At 43.8% G+C, this 20,776-nt stretch overlaps 1 protein-coding gene across 9 annotated transcripts in view; it reads right to left on the bottom strand.

The window, feature by feature from the left end:
* TENM1 (teneurin transmembrane protein 1) overlaps window positions 1-20,776 on the bottom strand; it is a 1,380,190-nt gene that overhangs the window by 460,346 nt on the left and 899,068 nt on the right. For all 9 annotated transcript variants that reach the window (XM_073599409.1, XM_073599407.1, XM_073599406.1 and 6 more), the window contains 2 exons: window positions 17,564-17,761; window positions 10,842-11,042 (listed from right to left, as the gene is read on the bottom strand). In XM_073599409.1, coding sequence (XP_073455510.1) covers window positions 10,842-11,042; window positions 17,564-17,761 — 399 coding nt within the window. The remainder of the gene's footprint in view (window positions 1-10,841; window positions 11,043-17,563; window positions 17,762-20,776) is intronic.

The following is a 20,776-nucleotide window of genomic DNA, read 5'->3' as shown; positions in this document are numbered from 1 at the left end:
TCCTTGAGGACAGGGACTGATGTGAATGAATAGTATGTAAAGCACTGTGCAAATTGCCATCACTATATGAATGCTTGTAATAAATAAACTTTATAAATAAAGCTTATATGGTATTTCAATTTTTTTTTTTTTCATTTGGGCTTAGGCTGGATTTTCAGCTCATAAAACGCTTGTAAAATGCTCATCTCAAAAGTTCAAAACGCCCAACAAGCAAAATCTCATTCATTTAAATGGCCCCTGTTCACATCTGAGCGTTGAAGCAAAACACCTAAGCTCAAAAATGTATATGAGCTTCCTTTTGGGCAGATTACAGGCGTCTTTATGCTTTTTACATTGGCGACCTTTTGACCTGTACAAAATTGCGGCAAAAACGTGACAAAAAAGCTCGGCAAAATCGCAGTAAAAACGTGCAACTTTCCACCTGAAAACGATACACTCAGGTGTGAATGCAGCCTTAGGTCCCTTTCACACTTGTGCGACTTGTCCTGCGACTTGAGGCTGCAAAGTCACGTGACAAGTCCTACCCCATGATTTCCAATGATAACCACTCACATATGTGCAACTTTAAGTCATGCCGACTTCAAAGTAGTTCCTGTACTACTTTGGTCCATCTTTCAGCCCAGGTTCACACTAGCGCGGTCTTAGACATTGCATGTAATCCACACCTGCACTGCAGGTGCCGATCACAAGCGATGTCTGTGAGGTGCGAGTTCAGCCATACAGCTGCTTGGCTGAACTCGCATTAAAGTGCAGGGACTTTTTTTTCCCACACCGAAATCTGATCGCATGGGTGTTCTCACCTATGCAATCTGATTCCTGTGCGAGTTCACAGTTTGCACTGCGATCTGTGAACCGATCTGGGGGTGTCATTAACAATGTAATGGAACCCGCAGCGGTTCACAGAAGGCAGTGTGAACTGCCTGCGGGAGAGATACGATGCTGTAATGGCACTGGTTCCCGCATCACATCAGTGTGAACCTAGGCTCATGCGAGTTGAGGTCCATACACCTCAAGTTTACGCAGGTAGTGCTTGAAATCGCAGCAAAATCAAGTCAAAATTGCAGCCGTGAAATCACGGCTTTGAAGTCAAGGTAGTGTGAAAGGGGGACGTTTTAATACCTCCCCTGAATGACTTAACTTTGACAGATAGTAAACAACGTTTAGCCCAGGTTCACATTAGTGCGATAACAGACATCGCATGTGATTCGCACCCGCACCTTGAGTGCCGATCACATGCAATGTCTGTGAGATGCAAGTTCAGCCATACAGTTGTATGGCTAAACTCTCATTAGATTCACACAGAAAGAAGTGCAGGGACTTGTTTTTCCCCGCACTAGAATCGGATCGCATGGGTGTTCTCACCTATGCAATCCGATTCCTGTGTTCACAGTTTGCACTATGATCTGTGAACCGATCTGTGAACCGATCTGGGGGTGTCATTACCAATGTAATGACACCCGCAGCGGTTCGCAGAAGGCAGTGTGAACTGCCTGCAGGAGAGGAGCGATGCGGGAACCAGCGCTGTAATGGCACTGGTTCCCGCATTGCATCAGTGTCAACCTAGGCTTAAAAACGTCCGTTTTGCCACGTTTACATGCCGCATTTTGCTGCGTTTGCGTTTAGGAGCATTTTTAAATTATTATTATTTTTTCAAATAGTTAAAAATGTATCTCCATAAAAAACGCCTGTAAACGAAACACAGCTAAATGTTTACACGCGTTTACAAGCTGTTACAGGTGTTTCGCGTTTCAAATGCCTCTGAACATCCCTCTTGAACGCATTTTTTTTGCTTTCCAAAAAACTAAACTCAACTCATCTGCCTAGAAATGACTACTGTATAAACGACCCTGTGTACATGTACTGATAAGATTATAGAGGAGAGTTCAGGGGCAGCTGATAAAAACGCCCAACTGCTCTTAAGCGTCCGTTTACCAGCAGCAGTGTACATGAGGCCTTTTGTTTTATATGATATGTAAAAAAAAAAACATTTGAGTAAAACTGCTTAACGTAGGGGTAGGCAACCTTTTGAGCACAGTGTGTCGAAAAATGTTTTCAAAGAAATTGAGCGTGCCAATTTTCACACTCTCAATCACCAAAAAGCATTTTTATAAAGTAAACACTGTAAACTACTTGAGTAATAGTGAGAAATTAACATCCTGCACTCTCACGTCTCAGATCAGCCCCAATTCCTGCAACTCCACAATTCAGATCAGCCCCAATCCATGCACCTTCACACCTTAGATCACTGTCCCCCTGCTCATCTGCCCCACCACTGTAACACCCTGCTCTTCTGTCCCACCACTGTAACCCCCTGCTCATCTGCCCCACCAATGTTCCCCCTTTCTCAACTGCCCCACCACTGTACCTCCCTGCACATCTGCTCCACCATCATACCCCCATGCTCTTCTGTCTCACTACTGAATCACCTTCTCATCTGTCTTAACACTGAACCCATCTGCTCATCTGCCCCACCACTGTAACCCGTGTTCTCATCTGCCCCACCAATGTACCTCCTGCACATCTGTCTCACCTCTGTACCCCCTGCTCTCCTGCCCCATCACTGTAACCCCCTGCTCATCTCTCCCACCAATATTCCCCCTTTCACATCTGCCCCACTGCTCTACCCCCTGCTTTTCTGTGCCACCATTGAACCCCCTTCTAATCTGGCCCAACACTGAACCTCCTGCTCATCTGTCCCACCACTGCAACCCCCTTCTCATCTGGCCCAACACTGCGCCCCCCTGCCCATCTGCCCCATCACTATACCCCCCTGCTCTTCCGTCCCATCACTATACCTCCCTGCTCTTCTGTCCCACTGCTGAACTCCCTTCTCATCCCTTCCACCACTGTATCTCCCTGCACATCTACCCCACCACTGTACCCTCCTGCTCATCTGCTCCACCGCTGTACCCTCTTTTCATCTATAATATGCGTGATATGCAGAGTGGTGAAAGGAAGCAGAGATGAGACACATCTACCTGTCCTGGCACACTCATCCTTCTGATCCACCTCTCACATCCAGCCCACGTGCTTGTATGTGACGTCACATACAAGAATCTGGAATGGATGCACAATGATGAGCTCAGGTCAGGGGTATTTTCTGAAAGCAGTGGGCCTGTGTGCAAGATCATAAGTTGGGCCCCCGCAGCTGAGAAAAAGTGCGGCGCAGCAAAAGTTGGGTGTGGTTTTCATTGTGCTGAATACTGGCTGTGGCTTAAAGGGACACAGAGTGCAGGGGTTCAGTAGTATATGACGGAAAGGTTCAGGAATAATTTCAACAAAGTTTCCAGAAGCTCAACAGTAATTCCACCAACTGTCACCTGATTGTGGTTTTCTCAATCACAGTGAAATCCCTTCTTTGAGATTGGTAGTGGCAACCAAGAGAGTCATCTTCCTCCAGATGGTGGATGGGGCTAGCAGGACTGTGATTGGCTTTAGCAGTGGCCAATGACAGTCTTCCCCATTATAGTCCGCCCCCCCCAGCAGAACTGCACCCAATCTCTTCCCCATCACAAAAGCTGACGATCGCAGCTACAGCAAAGTTAGAGAACCAACTTTAACAATGTGTGGGGGCACAGTGCCTCCCCCTCAGTGCAGGTTCGGTGTGGGGAATTCTGAAATTGAAATGCTTTAGTGTCTCACTGACACTTCCCTACACTGCTCTGCTAATGGGGAGGGAGTCGAGTGCCGGCAAAAGAGGCTTTGCGTGCCGCTTGCGGCATCAGTGCCGGGGGTTGCCTACCCCTTGCTTAACGGTTTTGATTACCTCTGAAAGCAATTTTGTAACATTTAACTGGATTTGAACAAAACAGCAAATGGCGAGGTCTTGTAAAACTTTTTTTTTAAATACATGATGGGAAATGCCAAATGAATAACAAAAAAAATGCTGAAAAAATTATGTGTATGGGCAGCATAAAGCTTTAGCGCTAAAGTGTTACTAAACCCAGGACCCTGAATTCACTATAGCTGGTCTCCCACAGTACACAGAACATGGGAATGCAATTATTTTAGTAAATATAAACTGCTAAATACCTTTTATCATCAGCAGTTAAAGCAGTCTTGTGACTTCTATCAGTGTCCAGCCAAGCACTGGTTAAAGCTTGTAGGAGGAGTTTTCTGACTGTCCTATTAGACTGCAAGATTTCAAACCCTCTATCTGGACAGTGCTGATTACAAAATATTTCTTTTTACTTAAACTTTTCAATGGTCAGCATGCGGTTACAGGTATATCTTTATTGAGTTACCTCAGTAACAGATATGTTTTACTGGTAAAAGGGCGTTTTGCCCATTTTTAAGATGGTGACACCAACACTGGACACCTTGATCTCAGAAGGAGGCGTTCTGTCGAGTTAGTAGGATACATATAGGTGGTGAGCCAGCGCGCCGCCCGTGCCCCTGGAAGACGGCAGGTTTGTCGAAACGGCGTAGGGAGGAGCGGCGTGCTCACATCACCACCATCCATCGCTGATCCTGGAAGCAACGGGCAGCAGTCTGGAGCCGGCCGGTTTGTGATTTTAATGTGAATTTGACACTACTCTGTAAGTGTGTTTTTTTATCTTTTAATAAAACTGCAAAACTGTGTTACGCTATGGAGGTTTCTCTTATATATTTTTCCATGGGGAACGAGCGTTTTTTCACCATGTAGAGGACCCCTTGAGAGGTGATACTTTTGGGATCCGCTCCTAGCAGAGACCCTGGGCTGGGAGAGACAGCCACACGCTCATACGATCTCCCTAACAAGAGATCACTCGATCTGGTAAGGGGCAGTTTGTTCTTTAGGTGGAGGAACTTTCTTGTCATCACGCTCCTTAGGGTGAAAAAATCGCATGTCTCACACCGCTTGGATGACTGTTAAATTCCCCCTCTGAAAGACTTTTACATCAATTAACTTTTTATTCTATAAACTTCTCCTGCTCCATCAATCTTTGAATTGGATTGTTCATGTTCAGTTTTTTAGTTTTGTTTTATTTGATTCATGATGGTCATTTAATTTTAAATTTTTATTTTTTTCACTGTTTATTTATGATATATGGGTGTACAACCTATAGATATCAAGGTGTTCCATTTTTGTATTCACTTTGCAGTGGCAGCGCAGCCTTTTTTTGTATATAGTGTTTAGTAAGTGGATGTGTCTCACATTTATGGTTGCAGCTGCACAAACCACCTTTTTTTCACAATATATACCACATATCTTCATAGATTAGATTTTGGGATAGCGCAGTAATTTTTTCTGTTTGACAGTGCTGATTGGCCCTGTGCTGATCACATGCACTCTCACAAGGAAAAAGAAACCTCTATAGTAATACACACCAAACTGAGCATGTACAGCCTGACTCCATAAACTCTGTGTTATCAGGAAATTATCAGGGGACAGTGGAAAAAAGGGAGGATCAGAGAAGCCAGGATCAAACAGCCTTTTTACACAATGCGGCGGATTAACCCCTCATGTTCCACAGTGAGTATAACAAGCATACTTTACTGCATGTACAGACTGATTTTACTGTTGTGGGTTTAGCAGCACTTTAAAGTGAATACATAGTCTTTACCTGGGGACCTGGGATTCCTAAAATCAGCAGTATATGTCTCATAATGGGCAATGTATATCAGCATACTGATGGATAGGCTGAATTGTGTGGTGTATGCATTTTTTATATAAGGATGTAATTTATGCTGTGCTTATATAGATTATTGATCACAGCAGTGAAAGCTTCCTGATCATATATTTTTGCATGCAGAGCTGTATGTATCATCATGTGACACAGGACAGCTTAGAACGGTATTATATTAAATCATTACAAGTTATGCTTAGTGCATTGGGCTATGCCTGTGCAAAATTATTGTTCCAGGCCTTAAAGTATATGTAACGGCCATAGGTGTGTACACATGATGTGCCGGGTGTGTAGCCGAGTGACAGCTGTCTCCCAAGATCTCCATCTTTGGCACTGAGGGTAGTTAAATACCAGGAGGAGAGGCGGCTGTGCTGTTGGCTGTCATCTCTGCCCTCCCCACTGGCACCCCACTACTATCACAGTATCTCCCCCCCGCTGCCCGCTGGGCTGCTGTGAAAGGCTGCATCCTTCGAGTGTGTAGCAAGGGCTACCTATGAAACAGTTTCCCATTCAGCAGATAGTGATGCTTGCAAGGGTCACTCATTGTGTGTGAAACTATCAGGTAATGTAACTGCTTGCAGGGAGAAAGACAAACTGTCAAAACTCAGCGGTGATGCCGGGGGTGGGCAGGACTGAACAGCTATCAAACACCAGCCAATGGAATGAAGTCTGGGCGGGCGACTATGTTTATGTGGCTCCGCCCCTTTCTTAAGCAGCACGATCATTGGCTGGAATTCGATAGCTGCTCGATCCTGCCCACCCCTTACATCGCCGCTACGTTTTTGACAGCTGGTCTTTCTACCTGCAAGCAATTATATTCCCTGACAGTTTCACACACAATGAGCGGCTTTTGCAAGCCTATCTGCTGCATGTGAAACTCCCCCTCTCCCCTGTCAGTGTCCATGAGTGCTGCCAATCAGTGCCAATCAGTGCCCATCATTGCTGCCTATCAGTGCTGCCTATCATCAACAATCAGTACTGCCAATCAGTGCCACCTATCAGTGCCAATCAGTGCTCATTGGTGCCATCTATCACTGCCAATAAATGCCCATTAGTGCCACCTATTAGTGCCCATCAGTGCTGCCTATTAGTGCAATTCAGTGCTGCCAATCAGTGCCAATTATTGCTGCATATCAGTTCCACCAATCAGTGCCCATTAGTGCTGCCAACCAGTGCCAAACAGTACTGTCTATTAGTGCCTATTAGTGTCTCCTATTATTGCCACCTATCAGTGCCAATCAGCGCTGCCAGTGCCACCTACCAGTGCCAATCAGTGCCACCTATCAGTACGAATCAATGCAAGTTTGGGGTGGATGAACTTAAGTGGCCTGAACCTGATAGAACACCTTTGGGATGAATTAGAACGGAGACTGCGAGCCAGGCAAATACAATGGTGGTAGTTGCAAGTTTTTTTTTGTCACATGACAGTAGCAGACATATTTATCACCCCATGGCTTTTCTGTAAGAAATACATTAAAGTTAAATTTAGCACACACAAACACAGTCTTTTACCCAGTTGATGAGTTTGCCTCAAGTAAATAGAACTTGTCAAGTCTTTGAACTGTGCATGCTTGTGAAATGGTGACAAACTTCAGTACCCAAAATTGTTCATAGGCAACACTTTGACAGGCTATCAGTTTAGAGCTATCCACGAATGAAGGCCTCAAAATGATTGCTCTCACTCGGTGAGCACATAACCTAGAAGTAATGGAAGGCTTGACTCTTCTTGGTCCATGCACTGAAGGGGAGATTAATGAAAGGATTGCGCTGATCTTCCTGCATAATATTTGCTGACCCCATGTCTGTCTTAAACACACAGTGAAAGCAGAGCATGGCATACATGGCAGGGGTAGTTAGATGGGGGGGAGTGGAAGTGACTTTTCAGCTGCCTAAATCACTTCCAATAGAAAGTCAGCTTGACAGATGTAAAAACACACTTCTACAGCAGCCGGGGGTGTGTTTAATAGCCTGCCCTGCTGCAAATGTATACCTTATATCAGTGAAAGCAAAAGAGTTATTTGCTGTTTGTGTCCCTGTTTGGGACATTCATCTTCCTATTTGTTTTGGTACAAAATATACATATTCTGCGCTTACCCAAACTATGTGTACTAAAATAAATGAAGTGTGATATGAACAGTGCTGCTACTTATGCAAGTCTGAATACACGACTAACTGTACATATATAAAATATAAGTATGCAACCTTATTGTCATATATGACATTAATTATCAAACAATAAAAGTGAACAATTTAAGGTAAAAATCAATCTAAGCTTATCCAGTCCACAGTGAAAAAAGAAAATAGAGTCCAACAATTTGTGCTCAGTTGGTGAAGAGTGATTCATATAAGAGTGCTTCAGCAAAGTGCCTTCCCCACATAAACACATGCCTCTTAACAGAAGGATTGGATCTCAGATTATAGAGATCAAACTAGCTCCTACAGGTTCCAGCTACCAGAGATTTTCCACTCATCAGCTCCTTTAAGAACGCGTCCTTTGTTTAAGGGTACTGCTTCACTTATTACAATGTATCTCGTGTGTCCACTGGATCAATATAAAACATGGTGCTGTAGGTTCTCTCACACATAGAGGGTAATAGAAGGAAGAGGCTTCATGGTGCAGTACGTTAAAAGTATCATTGCACTTACATGAACATTTTTTAGTGATTGTAAAGTGTATTTTTTTTTGTAGGAAAATAACAAACATGTTATACTTACCTGCTCTGTGCAGTGGTTTTGCACGGAGCAGCCCAGATCCTCCTCTTCACGGGTCCCTCTTCGGTGCTCCTGGCTCCTCCCTCCTGTCAAGTGCCCCCACAGCAAGCAGCTTGCTATGGGGGGCACCTGAGCCGAAGCTCCATGTGTCCATTCAGCAGTTCGGCCCCACCCTCTCTCTCTCCTGAAACTGTCTAACTGGCTAACTGTCTTTGATTGACAGCAGCAGGAGCCAATGTCTCAGCCAATCAGGAGGGAGAGTTCCAGACTGCTGAGGCACACGTGCACATCACTGGATACAGATGGGGCCCAGGGGCCCTGCTGCACATAGAAGGTTTTTTTTATCTTAAAGTATAGAATGCATTAAGATAAAAAAAAAACCTTCTGCCTTAACAACGACTTTAAAGGAGCTGATGAGTGGAAAATCTCTGGTGGCTGGAACTGTAGGAGTGAGTTTGATCTCTATAATCTGAGATCCAATCCTTCTGGTAAGAGGCGTGTGTTTATGTGGGGAAGGCACTTTGCTGAAGCACACTTATGTAAATCACTCTTCACCAACTGAGTATAAATTGTTGGACTCTTTTTTTCTTTTCTTTTTTCACTGTGGACTGGATAAGCTAGATAGATAGATTGATTTTGATTTAGAATTTTTCGCTTTTGTTGTTTGATAATAAATGTAATTATGGATATATGACAATACAGTTGTGCACTTATATTTGTTTTGGTAACCATTTTCACAGAGACAGAAGCATTTTTGAATTGTCATCAGAGCAATAGGTAAGGGAACAACCTCCAATGGGGTATTCTTATACCAACTCTCTAAGATGGTAATTCTGTTAACTTTGGAGATATCTCTTGTTTCCTGCTGTATTTCAAGGATAAGAAGTGGAAATAACTCTCTCCAGCTGGACAAAGACTAAAATGAAAAGAAAAAAAAATTGGCTTTACATGAACGTTATTATTTTGCCCCATTTTGGTTTGCAATTTGTGTTGTTTTTCTGGTTATTAATTTGTCTTCACCTTTTCATTCCTGTGTTTCTTGTTCTGCACCATATCTTTCTCTGCCCTTACAGTTCTAGCTAAACGATGTTTGCCCTCACACCAGTTTAATTACCAACTACACTTGTGCCTATCTAACTTGTTCTGTACTTTGGTCTTCTGTCTGCAGATCAGCAGAAAAAAACTGAGCCTCATAATATGGGATAATTACACAGCTTACTATAGCTTATTACACATACTAACTACAAAATGTTGCTTGTGTCATTGCCTACAATAAATTGTGGCTGTTAAACTGCAGTGGCATATGATTAAAGCCCAGCTTCTGATAAAACGGTGTGTCCCCATTGAGCAGATTATCTCACTCTTCACCTGGACAGGAAGTGAGAGCAAATCTCCCCAATAGGTTATGACCCTTTCTAGCTGAAATTTCCACTATTTGTACTGCTGCCCCTTTCTTTTGTCTATTCCTGTCTAAAATACTTCAAAGATATAGAACATCAGAAAAAAAATCCACCAAATGGGCACACGGTCACCAATTAACCACTTAAGGACAATTATACTGCGGCAGGTTGGCTCCCCTGGGCGAATCGCTGTCATGTGCTGTACATCGGCTGCTTTAAGAGCTCTTAACGGCACATTCGCCAGCAGGGCGACGCCGGAGTGATGCGTGTGGCTGGCGGTCATGATATCCGCCGGCCACCTGCGATCGCTCCTGACAGAGACAGAAGTGTTTCAGAAATGAAACACTCATTATCACTAATTTAAAACTTGTAAAAACAAAAGTAAATGGTCTATTTAAACACTCATAACTGCATAACAAAATAATAAAAGAAGCAAGTTAAATAGCACACAGTACAACACATTGTACATTTGTGATAATACATTGCTGTGGAAGAACCTTAGAGAGACAAAAGGTAAAACATGCATTACTTATCAGTGACTGATTTATTTTTATTGTTTTAATTTCCATCTGCTAATTTGTCTGTGGCTCACTAGACACCACACGCTGAGGGGGTCAACCCTAATACCCTCTTTTGAGACTCATCACGGATTAAAGATCCAGGACATTCAGTGACCATGTAGGACATAAGATGTGTTTCAGATTTCTGGACCTGCCTGCTGCAAACCTCCATTTAGACATATCCAGAAAAGATGTTATATTAGTGTCCAGGGGCCAATTTCAACGGGATGCCCCACTACCTCAAAATGATTTTTTTTTGCATTTCTGCTTGATGATGCTAACAAATTCATTGGGCCTGTATATTACAGTATAACTCTATTAAATAAACAATATATAATCAATTTTTTTAATTGAGTCATGTTCTTAAAGCAACATAATCACATTGTCCAAATATAGCTATATATTATTATTATTATTATTATTATTATTATTAACTACAAAATGTTGCTTGTGTATATATATAAATCAGAGGCTTGGTATTATGTCCAATTAGGTGGTTTAATTTTAAAATATATTAGTAAATGATATTAAATTATAAATATAGTCAGTAGCATGCTTACCTGTAGAACAGTCTGCTCCGGTCCACTGTGGCTCACAGGTGCAGACACCACTGTCCATCAGGAATGTCCCATGACCTGAACACTGTTCCTGGCACAAGGCCAATGCATTCTCACAGTTCACACCTCCCCAGCCTGCAGAGCAGTGGCACTCTCCTTGTACACATACACCATGGTCAGAACACGTTGGGTCCAGACAATTCTCTATAGCATGCGAAAAGACATTTGTTTAAACAGTATTACTAACTGCTTTTAAATTTTTAATTTTAATACTAAAATCCATCTTTTTGACTAATGCAATATAGTTAGGCATTGTAATAGGATAAACTTTAGATAATTATTTTTTACCTGCATTTATTATTATATTTATTATTATTATAACATTGTGCTCAAGATTGCCATGTCTGTGTAAATTAAACACTGATATAAAAAAGTTCAAAGGTAGACAAGCATTCTATAGACAGCTATAATAAAAAGTAAACTACAGGCGGTCCCCTAGTTACAAACATCTGACTTACAAAGGACTCTTACTTACAAACGGGGGGAGACAACAGGAAGTGAGAGGAAATCTACCCGTAGGAAAAGAAATCCACTCCTGTAAGAGTTATTATGGGAAAAAGGTGTCTCCACTGATGCTTTATCAATAAGGCTTGTTTCCACACCAACACAAATGTTTCAAAATCCAATTGTCATTGGGACAGAAAGTGAGGTGAAATCTTCTGAACAGGGGCACAGACAGTAAAACAAATATTACAGGGGTGTTAACCCTTCCCTATGCTATCCAAAAAGCTTAAAAAGTTTTTTTTTGGCTGGAGCTATGCTTAAAAAATGTACCTGTTCCGACTTACAAACAGATTCAACTTAAGAACAAACCTACAGACCCTATCTTGCTTGTAACCCGGGGACCGCCTGTATTGACTTTTATTTATCTGACACATTTGATACTACAAGAAGTGTCCAAAGTGTAAAATAGGTCATAAAACCCTGAAAACCTTGAAAAAATGTACAACCTTGCATTACTGTACCAACATTCTCAAAAAGGTGAAGCAAGGACTGTTTTTTTAAATTAATAAGATATATATATATATATATATATGTACACACACACAGCATCTCACAAAAGTGAGTACAACCCTCACATTTTTGTAAATATTTTAATATATCTTTTCATGTGACGACACTGAAGAAATGACACTTTGCTACAATGTAAAGTATTGAGTGTACAGCTTGCTTAACAGTGTAACAGTGTAAATTTGCTGTCCCCTCAAAATAACTCAGCACACAGCTGGCAACAAAAGTGAGTACACCCCTAAGTAAATATGTTCAAATTGGGCCCAATTAGCCATTTTTCATCCCCGGTTTCATGTGACTCATTAGTGTTACAAGGTCAAAGGTGTGAATGGGGAGCAGGTGTGTTAAATTTGGTGTTATCGCTTCCACTTTCTCATACTGGTCACTGGAAGTTCAACATGGCACCTCATGGCAAAGAAGTCTCTGAGGATCTGAAAAAAAGAATTGTTGCTCTACATAAAGATGGCCCAGGCTATAAAAAGATTGCCAAGACCCTGAAACTGAGCTGCAGCATGGTGGCCAAGACCATACAGCAGTTTAACAGGACAGGTTCCACTCAGAACAGGCCTCGTCATGGTCGACCAAAGAAGTTAAGTGCACTTGCTCAGCATCATATGCAGAGGTTGTTTTTGGGAAATAGACATATGAGTGCTGCCAGCATTGCTGCAGAGGTTGAAGAGGTAGGAGGTCAGCCTGTCAGTGCTCGGATCATTATGCTGCACACTGCATCAAATTGGTCTGCATGGCTGTCATCCTCGTCTAAAGATGGTGTACAAGAAAGCCTGCAGTCAGTTTGCTGAAGACAAGCAGACTAAGGACATGGATTACTGAAACCATGTCCTGTGGTCTGATGAGACCAAGATAAACATGTTTGGTTCAGATGGTGTCAAGCCTGTGTGGCAGCAACCAGGTGAGGAGTAGAAAGACAAGTATGTCTTGCTTACAGTCAAGCATGGTGGTGGGAGTGTCATGGTTTGGGGCTGCATGAGTGCTGCCGGCACTGAGGAGATTACGTTTATTGAGGGAACCATGAATGCCAACATGTACTATGACATACTGAAGCAGAGCATGATCCCCTCCCTTTGGAGACTGGGCCGCAGGGCAGTATTCCAACATGATAACGACCCCAAACACACTTCCTAAACGACCACTGCCTTGCTAAAGAAGCTGAGGGTAAAGGTGATGGGCTGGCTAAGCATGTCTCCAGACCTAAACCCTATTGAGAATCTGTGGGGCATCCTCAAATGGAAGGTGGAGGAGCTCAAGGTAACATCCACCAGCTTAGTGATGTCGTCATAGAGGAGTGGAAGAGGACTCCAGTGGAAACCTGTGAAGCTCTGGTGATCTCAATGCCCAAGAGGGTTAAATCAGTGCTGAAAAATAATGGTGGCCACACAAAATATTGACACTTTGGGCCCAATTTGGACACTTTCATATAGGGGTTACTCACTTTTGTTGCCAGTAGTTTAGACATTAATGGCTGCATGCAGAGTTATTTTGAGGTGACAGCAAATTTACACTGTTATACAAGCTGTGCAATCACTACTTTACATTGTAGTAAAGTGCCATTTTTTCAGTGTTTACACATGAAAAGATATAATAAAATATTGACAAAAATTTGAGGGGTGTACTCACTTTAGTGAGATACGCTTAACATCATCTGAACCAAACAAGTTTATCTTGGTCTCATCAGACCACAGGACATGGTTTCAGTAATTAGGGATGAGCCGAACACCCCCCGTTCGGTTCGCACCAGAACATGCGAAGAGGAAAAAAGTTTGTTCGAACACGCAAACGCCGTTAAAGTCTATGGGACACGAACATGAATAATCAAAAGTGCTAATTTTAAAGGCTAATATGCAAGTTATTGTCATAAAAAGTGTTTGGGGACCTGGGTTCTGCCCCAGGGGACATGGATCAATGCAAAAAAAAGTTTTAAAAACGGCCGTTTTTTCAGGAGCAGTGATTTTAATAATGCTTAAAGTCAAACAATAAAAGTGTAATATCCCTTTAAATTTCATAGCTGGGGGGTGTCTATAGTATGCCTGTAAAGGGGCGCATGTTTCCTGTGTTTAGAACAGTCTGACAGCAAAATGACATTTCGAAGGAAAAAAGACATTTAAAACTACTTGCGGCTATTGCATTGCCAGTCCGACAATACACATAGAAGTTCATTGATAAAAACGGCATGGGAATTCCCCACAGGGGAACCCCGAACCAAAATTTAAAAAAAAAATGACGTGGGGGTCCCCCTAAATTCCATACCAGGCCCTTCAGGTCTGGTATGGATATTAAGGGGAACCCCGGCCAAAATTTTTTAAAAAATGACGTGGGGATCCCCCTAAATTCCATACCAGACCCTTCAGGTCTGGTATGGATTTTAAGGGGAACCCCACACCAAAAAAAAAAAACGGCATGGGGTCCCCCCAAAAATCCATACCAGATCCTTATCCAAGCACGCAACCTGGCAGGCCGCAGGAAAAGAGGGGGGGACGAGAGAGCGCCCCCCTCCTGAACCGTACCAGGCCACATGCCCTCAACATTGGGAGGGTGCTTTGGGGTAGCCCCCCAAAACACCTTGTCCCATGTTGATGAGGACAAGGGCCTCATCCCCACAACCCTGGCCGGTGGTTGTGCGGGTCTGTGGGCGGGGGGCTTATCGAAATCTGGAAGCCCCCTTTAACAAGGGGACCCCCAGATCCCAGCCCCCCCTGTGTGAAATGGTAAGGGGGTACAAAAGTACCCCTACCATTTCACTAAAAAACGGTCAAAAATGTTAAAAATGACAAGAGACAGTTTTTGACAATTCCTTTATTTAAACGCTTCTTCTTTCTTCTTTCTTCTATCTTCCTTCATCTTCTTCTTCTGGTTCTTCTGGCTCTTCTGGTTCTTCCTCCGGCGTTCTCGTCAAGCATCTTCTCCGCGGCATCTTCTATCTTCTTCTCCTCGGGCCGCTCCACACCCATGGCATGGGGGGAGGCTCCCACTCTTCTCTTCATCTTCTTCTCTTCTTCTTCATCTTCTTCTTTTCTTCTCTTCTTCTCTTCTTCATTTTCTTCTCTGGGCCGCTCCGCATCCATGCTGGCATGGAGGGAGGCTCCCGCTGTGTGACGGCGTATCCTCGTCTGACGGTTCATAAATAACGGGGGGCGGGGCCACCCGGTGACCCCGCCCCCTCTGACGCACGGTGACTTGACGGGACTTCCCTGTGACGTCACGGGGAATGCCACAGGGAAGTCCCGTCATGTTCCGTGCGTCAGAGGGGGCGGGACCACCGGGTGGCCCCACCCCCGTTATTTAAGAACCGTCAGACGAGGAGGCGCCGTCACACAGCGGGAGCTTCTCTCCATGCCAGCATGGATGCGGAGCGGCCCGGAGAAGAAAATGAAGAAGAGAAGAAGAGAAGAAAAGAAGAAGATGAAGAAGAAGATGAAGAAGATGAAGAGAAGAGCGGGAGCCTCCCCCCATGTCATGGATACGGAGCGGCCCGAGGAGAAGAAGATAGAAGACGCCACGGAGGAGATGCTGGACGAGAACGCCGGAGGAAGAACCAGAAGAGCCAGAAGAACCAGAAGAAGAAGAAGAAGATGAAGGAAGATAGAAGAAAGAAGAAGCATTTAAATAAAGGAATTGTCAAAAACTGTCTCTTGTCATTTTTAACATTTTTGACAGTTTTTTAGTGAAATGGTAGGGGTACTTTTGTACCTCCTTACCATTTCACACGGGGGGGGCGGGATCTGGGGGTCCCCTTGTTAAAGGGGGCTTCCAGATTCCGATAAGCCCCCCGCCCACAGACCCCCACAACCACCGGCCAGGGTAGTGGGGATGAGGCCCTTGTCCTCATCAACATGGGGACAAGGTGTTTTGGGGGGCTACCCCAAAGCACCCTCCCAATGTTGAGGGCATGTGGCCTGGTATGGTTCAGGAGGGGGGGTGCTTTCTCATCCCCACTCTTTTCTGCGGCCTGCCAGGTTGCGTGCTCGGATAAGGGTCTGGTATGGATTTTTGGGGGACCCCATGCCGTTTTTTTTTTGGTGTGGGGTTCCCCTTAAAATCCATACCAGACCTGAAGGGTCTGGTATGGAATTTAGGGGGACCCCCACGTCATTTTTTAAAAAATTTAGGCCGGGGTTCCACTTAATATCCATACCAGACCTGAAGGGTCTGGTATGGAATTTAGGGGGACCCCCACGTCATTTTTTTTTTTTTAATTTTGGTTCGGGGTTCCCCTGTGGGGAATTCCCATGCCGTTTTTATCAATGAACTTCTATGTGTATTGTCGGACCGGCAATGCAATAGCCGCGAGTAGTTTTAAATGGCTTTTTTCCTTTAAAATGTCATTTTGCTGTCAGACTGTTCTAAACACAGGAAACATGCGCCCCTTTACAGGCATACTATAGACACCCCCCAGCTACGAAAATTAAAGGGATATTACACTTTTATTGTTTGACTTTAAGCATTATTAAAATCACTGCTCCTGAAAAAACGGCCGTTTTTAAAACTTTTTTTTGCATTGATCCATGTCCCCTGGGGCAGAACCCAGGTCCCCAAACACTTTTTATGACAATAACTTGCATATTAGCCTTTAAAATTAGCACTTTTGATTATTCATGTTCGTGTCCCATAGACTTTAACGGCTTTCGCGTGTTCGAACAAACTTTTTTCCTCTTCGCATGTTCTGGTGCGAACCGAACGGGGGGTGTTCGGCTCATCCCTAATTACTGAAACCATGTCCTGTGGTCTGATGAGACCAAGATAAACTTGTTTGGTTCAGATGATGTTAAGCGTATCTCACTAAAGTGAGTACACCCCTCAAATTTTTAAAACTTTTTTTGCATTGATCCATGTCCCCTGGGGCAGGACCCAGGTCCCCAAACACTTTTTATGACAATAACTTGCATATAAGCCTTTAAAATTAGCACTTTTGATTTCTCCCATAGACTTTTAAAGGGTGTTCCGCGACATTCGAATTTGCCGCGAACACCCCAAATTGTTCGCTGTTCGGTGAACTTGCGAACAGCCAATGTTCGAGTCGAACATGAGTTCGACTCAAACTCGAAGCTCATCCCTATCAGTAATATAAAATTTGGATCTTACTATACAGAATAAAATTATCCCTTTCAGGCTCACTTCACTTGCTCTAATGTATGTGATTTTTTATTTTTTTATGTCATTGGATCTCATTGCTATTATCACTCTAACTTAGTGAATTGGACCTGCTAGTAATGTCCTGACTAATGTCTAGGGGTAATCACAGTAAGCAGGAATTTTATTTTAGCTTTCTCCGAAAACAAAAGATTGTAGAGTATAAAAAATAGCTGAACACCGCTGCATCTATTTTTCTTTCAATTCAAGTTTGTAGTCAGACACCTCCCACCTGGAGGGAAGTGTCATCCTCCATAAACAATAAAGCTTTTTGAACTGAAAGCAATCAGGAGTCCAGGCGAGTGTGGTTATTTTATGTACTTAATACAAGCTTTAATGCGCTGGTAACAAAAATCTGCAGGTCTCTTTGGAGGAATATCATTTTGGGAGAACAAAATATTGTACATGCATCTGTAGGAGAAGTGGAGTGTTCAGATTTAATGCTGCATTTGTATATTTTCACTACCTGTACATATAGAAGAAAATATAAATACAATTCCAGAACAAACCTTCTTCACATATTTCTCCTTTGTATCCTGGGGCACAAATACAGACCCCCATGATGCATGCCCCATGGCCACCAGAGCAGGTGGGGTCAATACACTGCTCCTCTGGAACATCACACTCTGCGCCTTTCCACCCAGTCCTGCACATGCAGTGACCTTTTTCATATTCACCATTGCCACTGCATAAAACAGGGCACGAATCTGCAAAGATCAATAAAGAAACACAAGGCTGAAAAGCAATTGTATGGACTTTCTGAGGTATCTTTTCATTTAAGGGGTTTTTGATTGCAGTCAGATATTCTATTAAAAGCTAAGGCAGCCAATTACATCATGGTGGATGGAATGCCACACTTCCTGGCAACATCTGTTTGACTGTCCTAGCTGATAGACAACAATATCTAAACATTAAGAACAAGATTCTCTGCCATACTCTATGCAAAGTCACCATTTCTTTGTAACATTCAGAATTTCTGGACCTGTAAAGTTACGGGGCTTTTTGGCACATTGGTCTTAACATGGAGATACTTAAAATGGAGATGCTTAAAAAAGTATTTATACCCCTTGAAATTTTCCACATTTTGTCATGTTACAACCAAAAATGTAAATGCATTTTATTGGGATTTTATGTGATAGACCGGCACAAAGTGGCACATAATTGTGAAGTGGAAGGAAAATTAAAAATGGTTTTCAAAATGTATTACAAATAAATATGTGAAAAGTGTGGCGTGCATTTGTATTCAGCCCCCCAAGTCAATACTTTGTAGAACCACCTTTCGCTGCAATTACAGCTGCATGCCTTTTTGGGTATGTCTCTACCAGCTTTGCACATCTAGAAAGTGAAATTTTTGCCCATTCTTCTTTACAAAGTAGCTCAAGCTCTGTCCGATTGGATGGGGAGCATCTGTGAACAGCAATTTTCAAGTCTTGTCACAGATTCTCAATTGTATTTCGGTCTTGACTTTGACTGGGCCATTCTAACACATGAATATGCTTTGACCTAAACCATTCCATTGTAGCTCTGGCTGTATGTTTAGGGTCCTTGTCCTGCTGGAAGGTGAATTTCCACCCCCGTCTCCAGTCTTTTGCAGACTGTAACAGGTTGCTGTAAGAAAACCATTAAAACACGTCTGGCGCACACTCACACGCATGTGCACGGTCACGGGCGACTGCAAATGCCTATAGGCGCATATGCGCATGTACGTGCATGTCAGACGGCGTACACACGCAGGAGCGCCTCCCTACTGCCAATTGGCGCCAGACGGCCTATTTAAAGGGTGCCCTGACCCCTGATCAGCGCTGGCTGGTCTTCAGCTGTTCCCTACTACCCCGAATCCTGCTATTATCCTGCTTGATACCCATTGCTGAATTTGGCTTTCCTTGACCCTGCTTCTGGACTCTGCTATACTTTGATTACTGGTTCCTGATCCTGGCTTACCATTTGACCTTGCTTCTGCCTGATGCCTTGGTACCTTGCTGCCCGCTTGCTACCGAACCCGGCTATCCTTGTGACCTCGCTCCTGTTTCCCTGCTTGGCTCACATCCAAGTGTCTGTGGCTATGGTCCTGCGACCAGCTGCGACATCCTGCTACAAGTCCGGGTCTTTCCGGGTCTACATCTGCAGGCACTCATATTCCTCCTGTCCCTCGGCTCCTTCTGTTCCACTCTCAGCGGGACCTGGGCTGGATATACAAGAGAGGCCGACCTCATCATTTCAGTATCCCTTCAGGTACACGACAGTTGCCCTGTATTTGGCTCCATCCATCTTCCAATCAACTCTGACCAGCTTCCCTGTCCCTGATGAAGAAAAGCATCCCCACAACATGATGCTGCCACCACCATGTTTCATGGTGTGTTCAGGGTGATGTGCATTGTTAGCACCTTCTTCCACACCTTTGCTGTGTCCCCCACATTGCTTCTCACAAACTGCAAACTGGACTTCTTGTGGCTTTCTTTCAACAATGGCTATCTTCTTGCCTCTCTTCCAAAAAGGCCAAATTTGTGGAGTGCACGACTAAAGCCTTGTACACACAATCGGATTTTCCGCAGACAAAACCTCAGACGTGTGCCTGGATTTTATCTTCCATACAAACGGCAAGGAATTGTTGGCCAACAAACACGAACGTAGTGACATACTACATGGTTTTTCAGCTCTTTAGCACCACCCTTTGGGCTTCTTCTGCCAATTTCATGTTAATAGAAGTTTGGTGAGTGTTCAGTCGCACTTTTCATTTCGTGCTTTTCAGTTAGTTTTTGAATGGCTGTTCATCAACCAGACATGTTGCGGAATCAGAGGAGACAACGTGTTATTTATTATTGGCCTTGGAGTTATTGCTTTGACCCAAGTCCAGTCCAGGAACAGGAGGAGGAGGATTTATTGGACCAAAAATTGGTTGCTTTATTAATCATGACCAATTATTTCATATGGCTTTGCTGCGGAAGCTCCAGGAGAATAATCCGGATGATTTTCGGAATTATCTCCGGATGACAGACCCCTGCTTTCACCAACTCTTGGCATTGTTGACCCCTTATATTAGGAAGCAGGACATATGCTTGAGGGTTTTATTTTATTTTTTGGCTGAATAATGATTTGATTTGGTATATTTTCTATGTTTTTGGATGCATAGAATGCAATTTTTGGTTAATTTCTATTGGCAGATAGCATGTCTGAACCCTTAGCGCTTATGCGGGGCTCCATGGGACAGTACAGAGGGCTGTAGTATGCTCTGCTGTTTCCCCCCCTCCGTCTTCGCTATTTGGGTTGCCCCAGGTGATGGCAGATTGCAGAGCAGCTTGGCAAGGGTTTCCAATTGGCTGAATCGGGCGGGATTGACCCGGGCTGTGGTTATATAAGCCGGCGGCTTTCCCGCTCCATTCACCACCTGAGGAGACCCCACTGAAGATGGACCCCTGCACTGCTCCAGACAGCATTACCTGAAGGATGGAAGAGCTGCTGCGCCGTCTTATCCACAAAGCCGAGAGCTTGGAGGGGCAGAGTGGTTAAGGCGGTGCTTAGAGGAAGACGCAGTCCCGTCTGCGTCAGCTTCGGCTGACATAGAGCATGCCCAGTCTGTGCCCACTGAAGTCATTGAAAATGACAGTAACCCAGCTAACCTGATGGCCAGAAGAGAGGTTGCAAAGGTAACAGGGGAACAAGGTTGAGAAGGGAAGATTCTCCCTCTTCCCCTGTGAGAGAAAAAATGAATCAGGCAAGGTCAC

The sequence above is a fragment of the Aquarana catesbeiana genome, linkage group LG09 (genome assembly GCF_042186555.1).
Source record: "Aquarana catesbeiana isolate 2022-GZ linkage group LG09, ASM4218655v1, whole genome shotgun sequence".
NCBI classification, from domain to species: domain Eukaryota; kingdom Metazoa; phylum Chordata; class Amphibia; order Anura; family Ranidae; genus Aquarana; species Aquarana catesbeiana.
The sequence above is the reverse complement of the archived record's forward strand: the minus strand, read 5'-3'. Positions and strand labels throughout refer to the sequence as shown.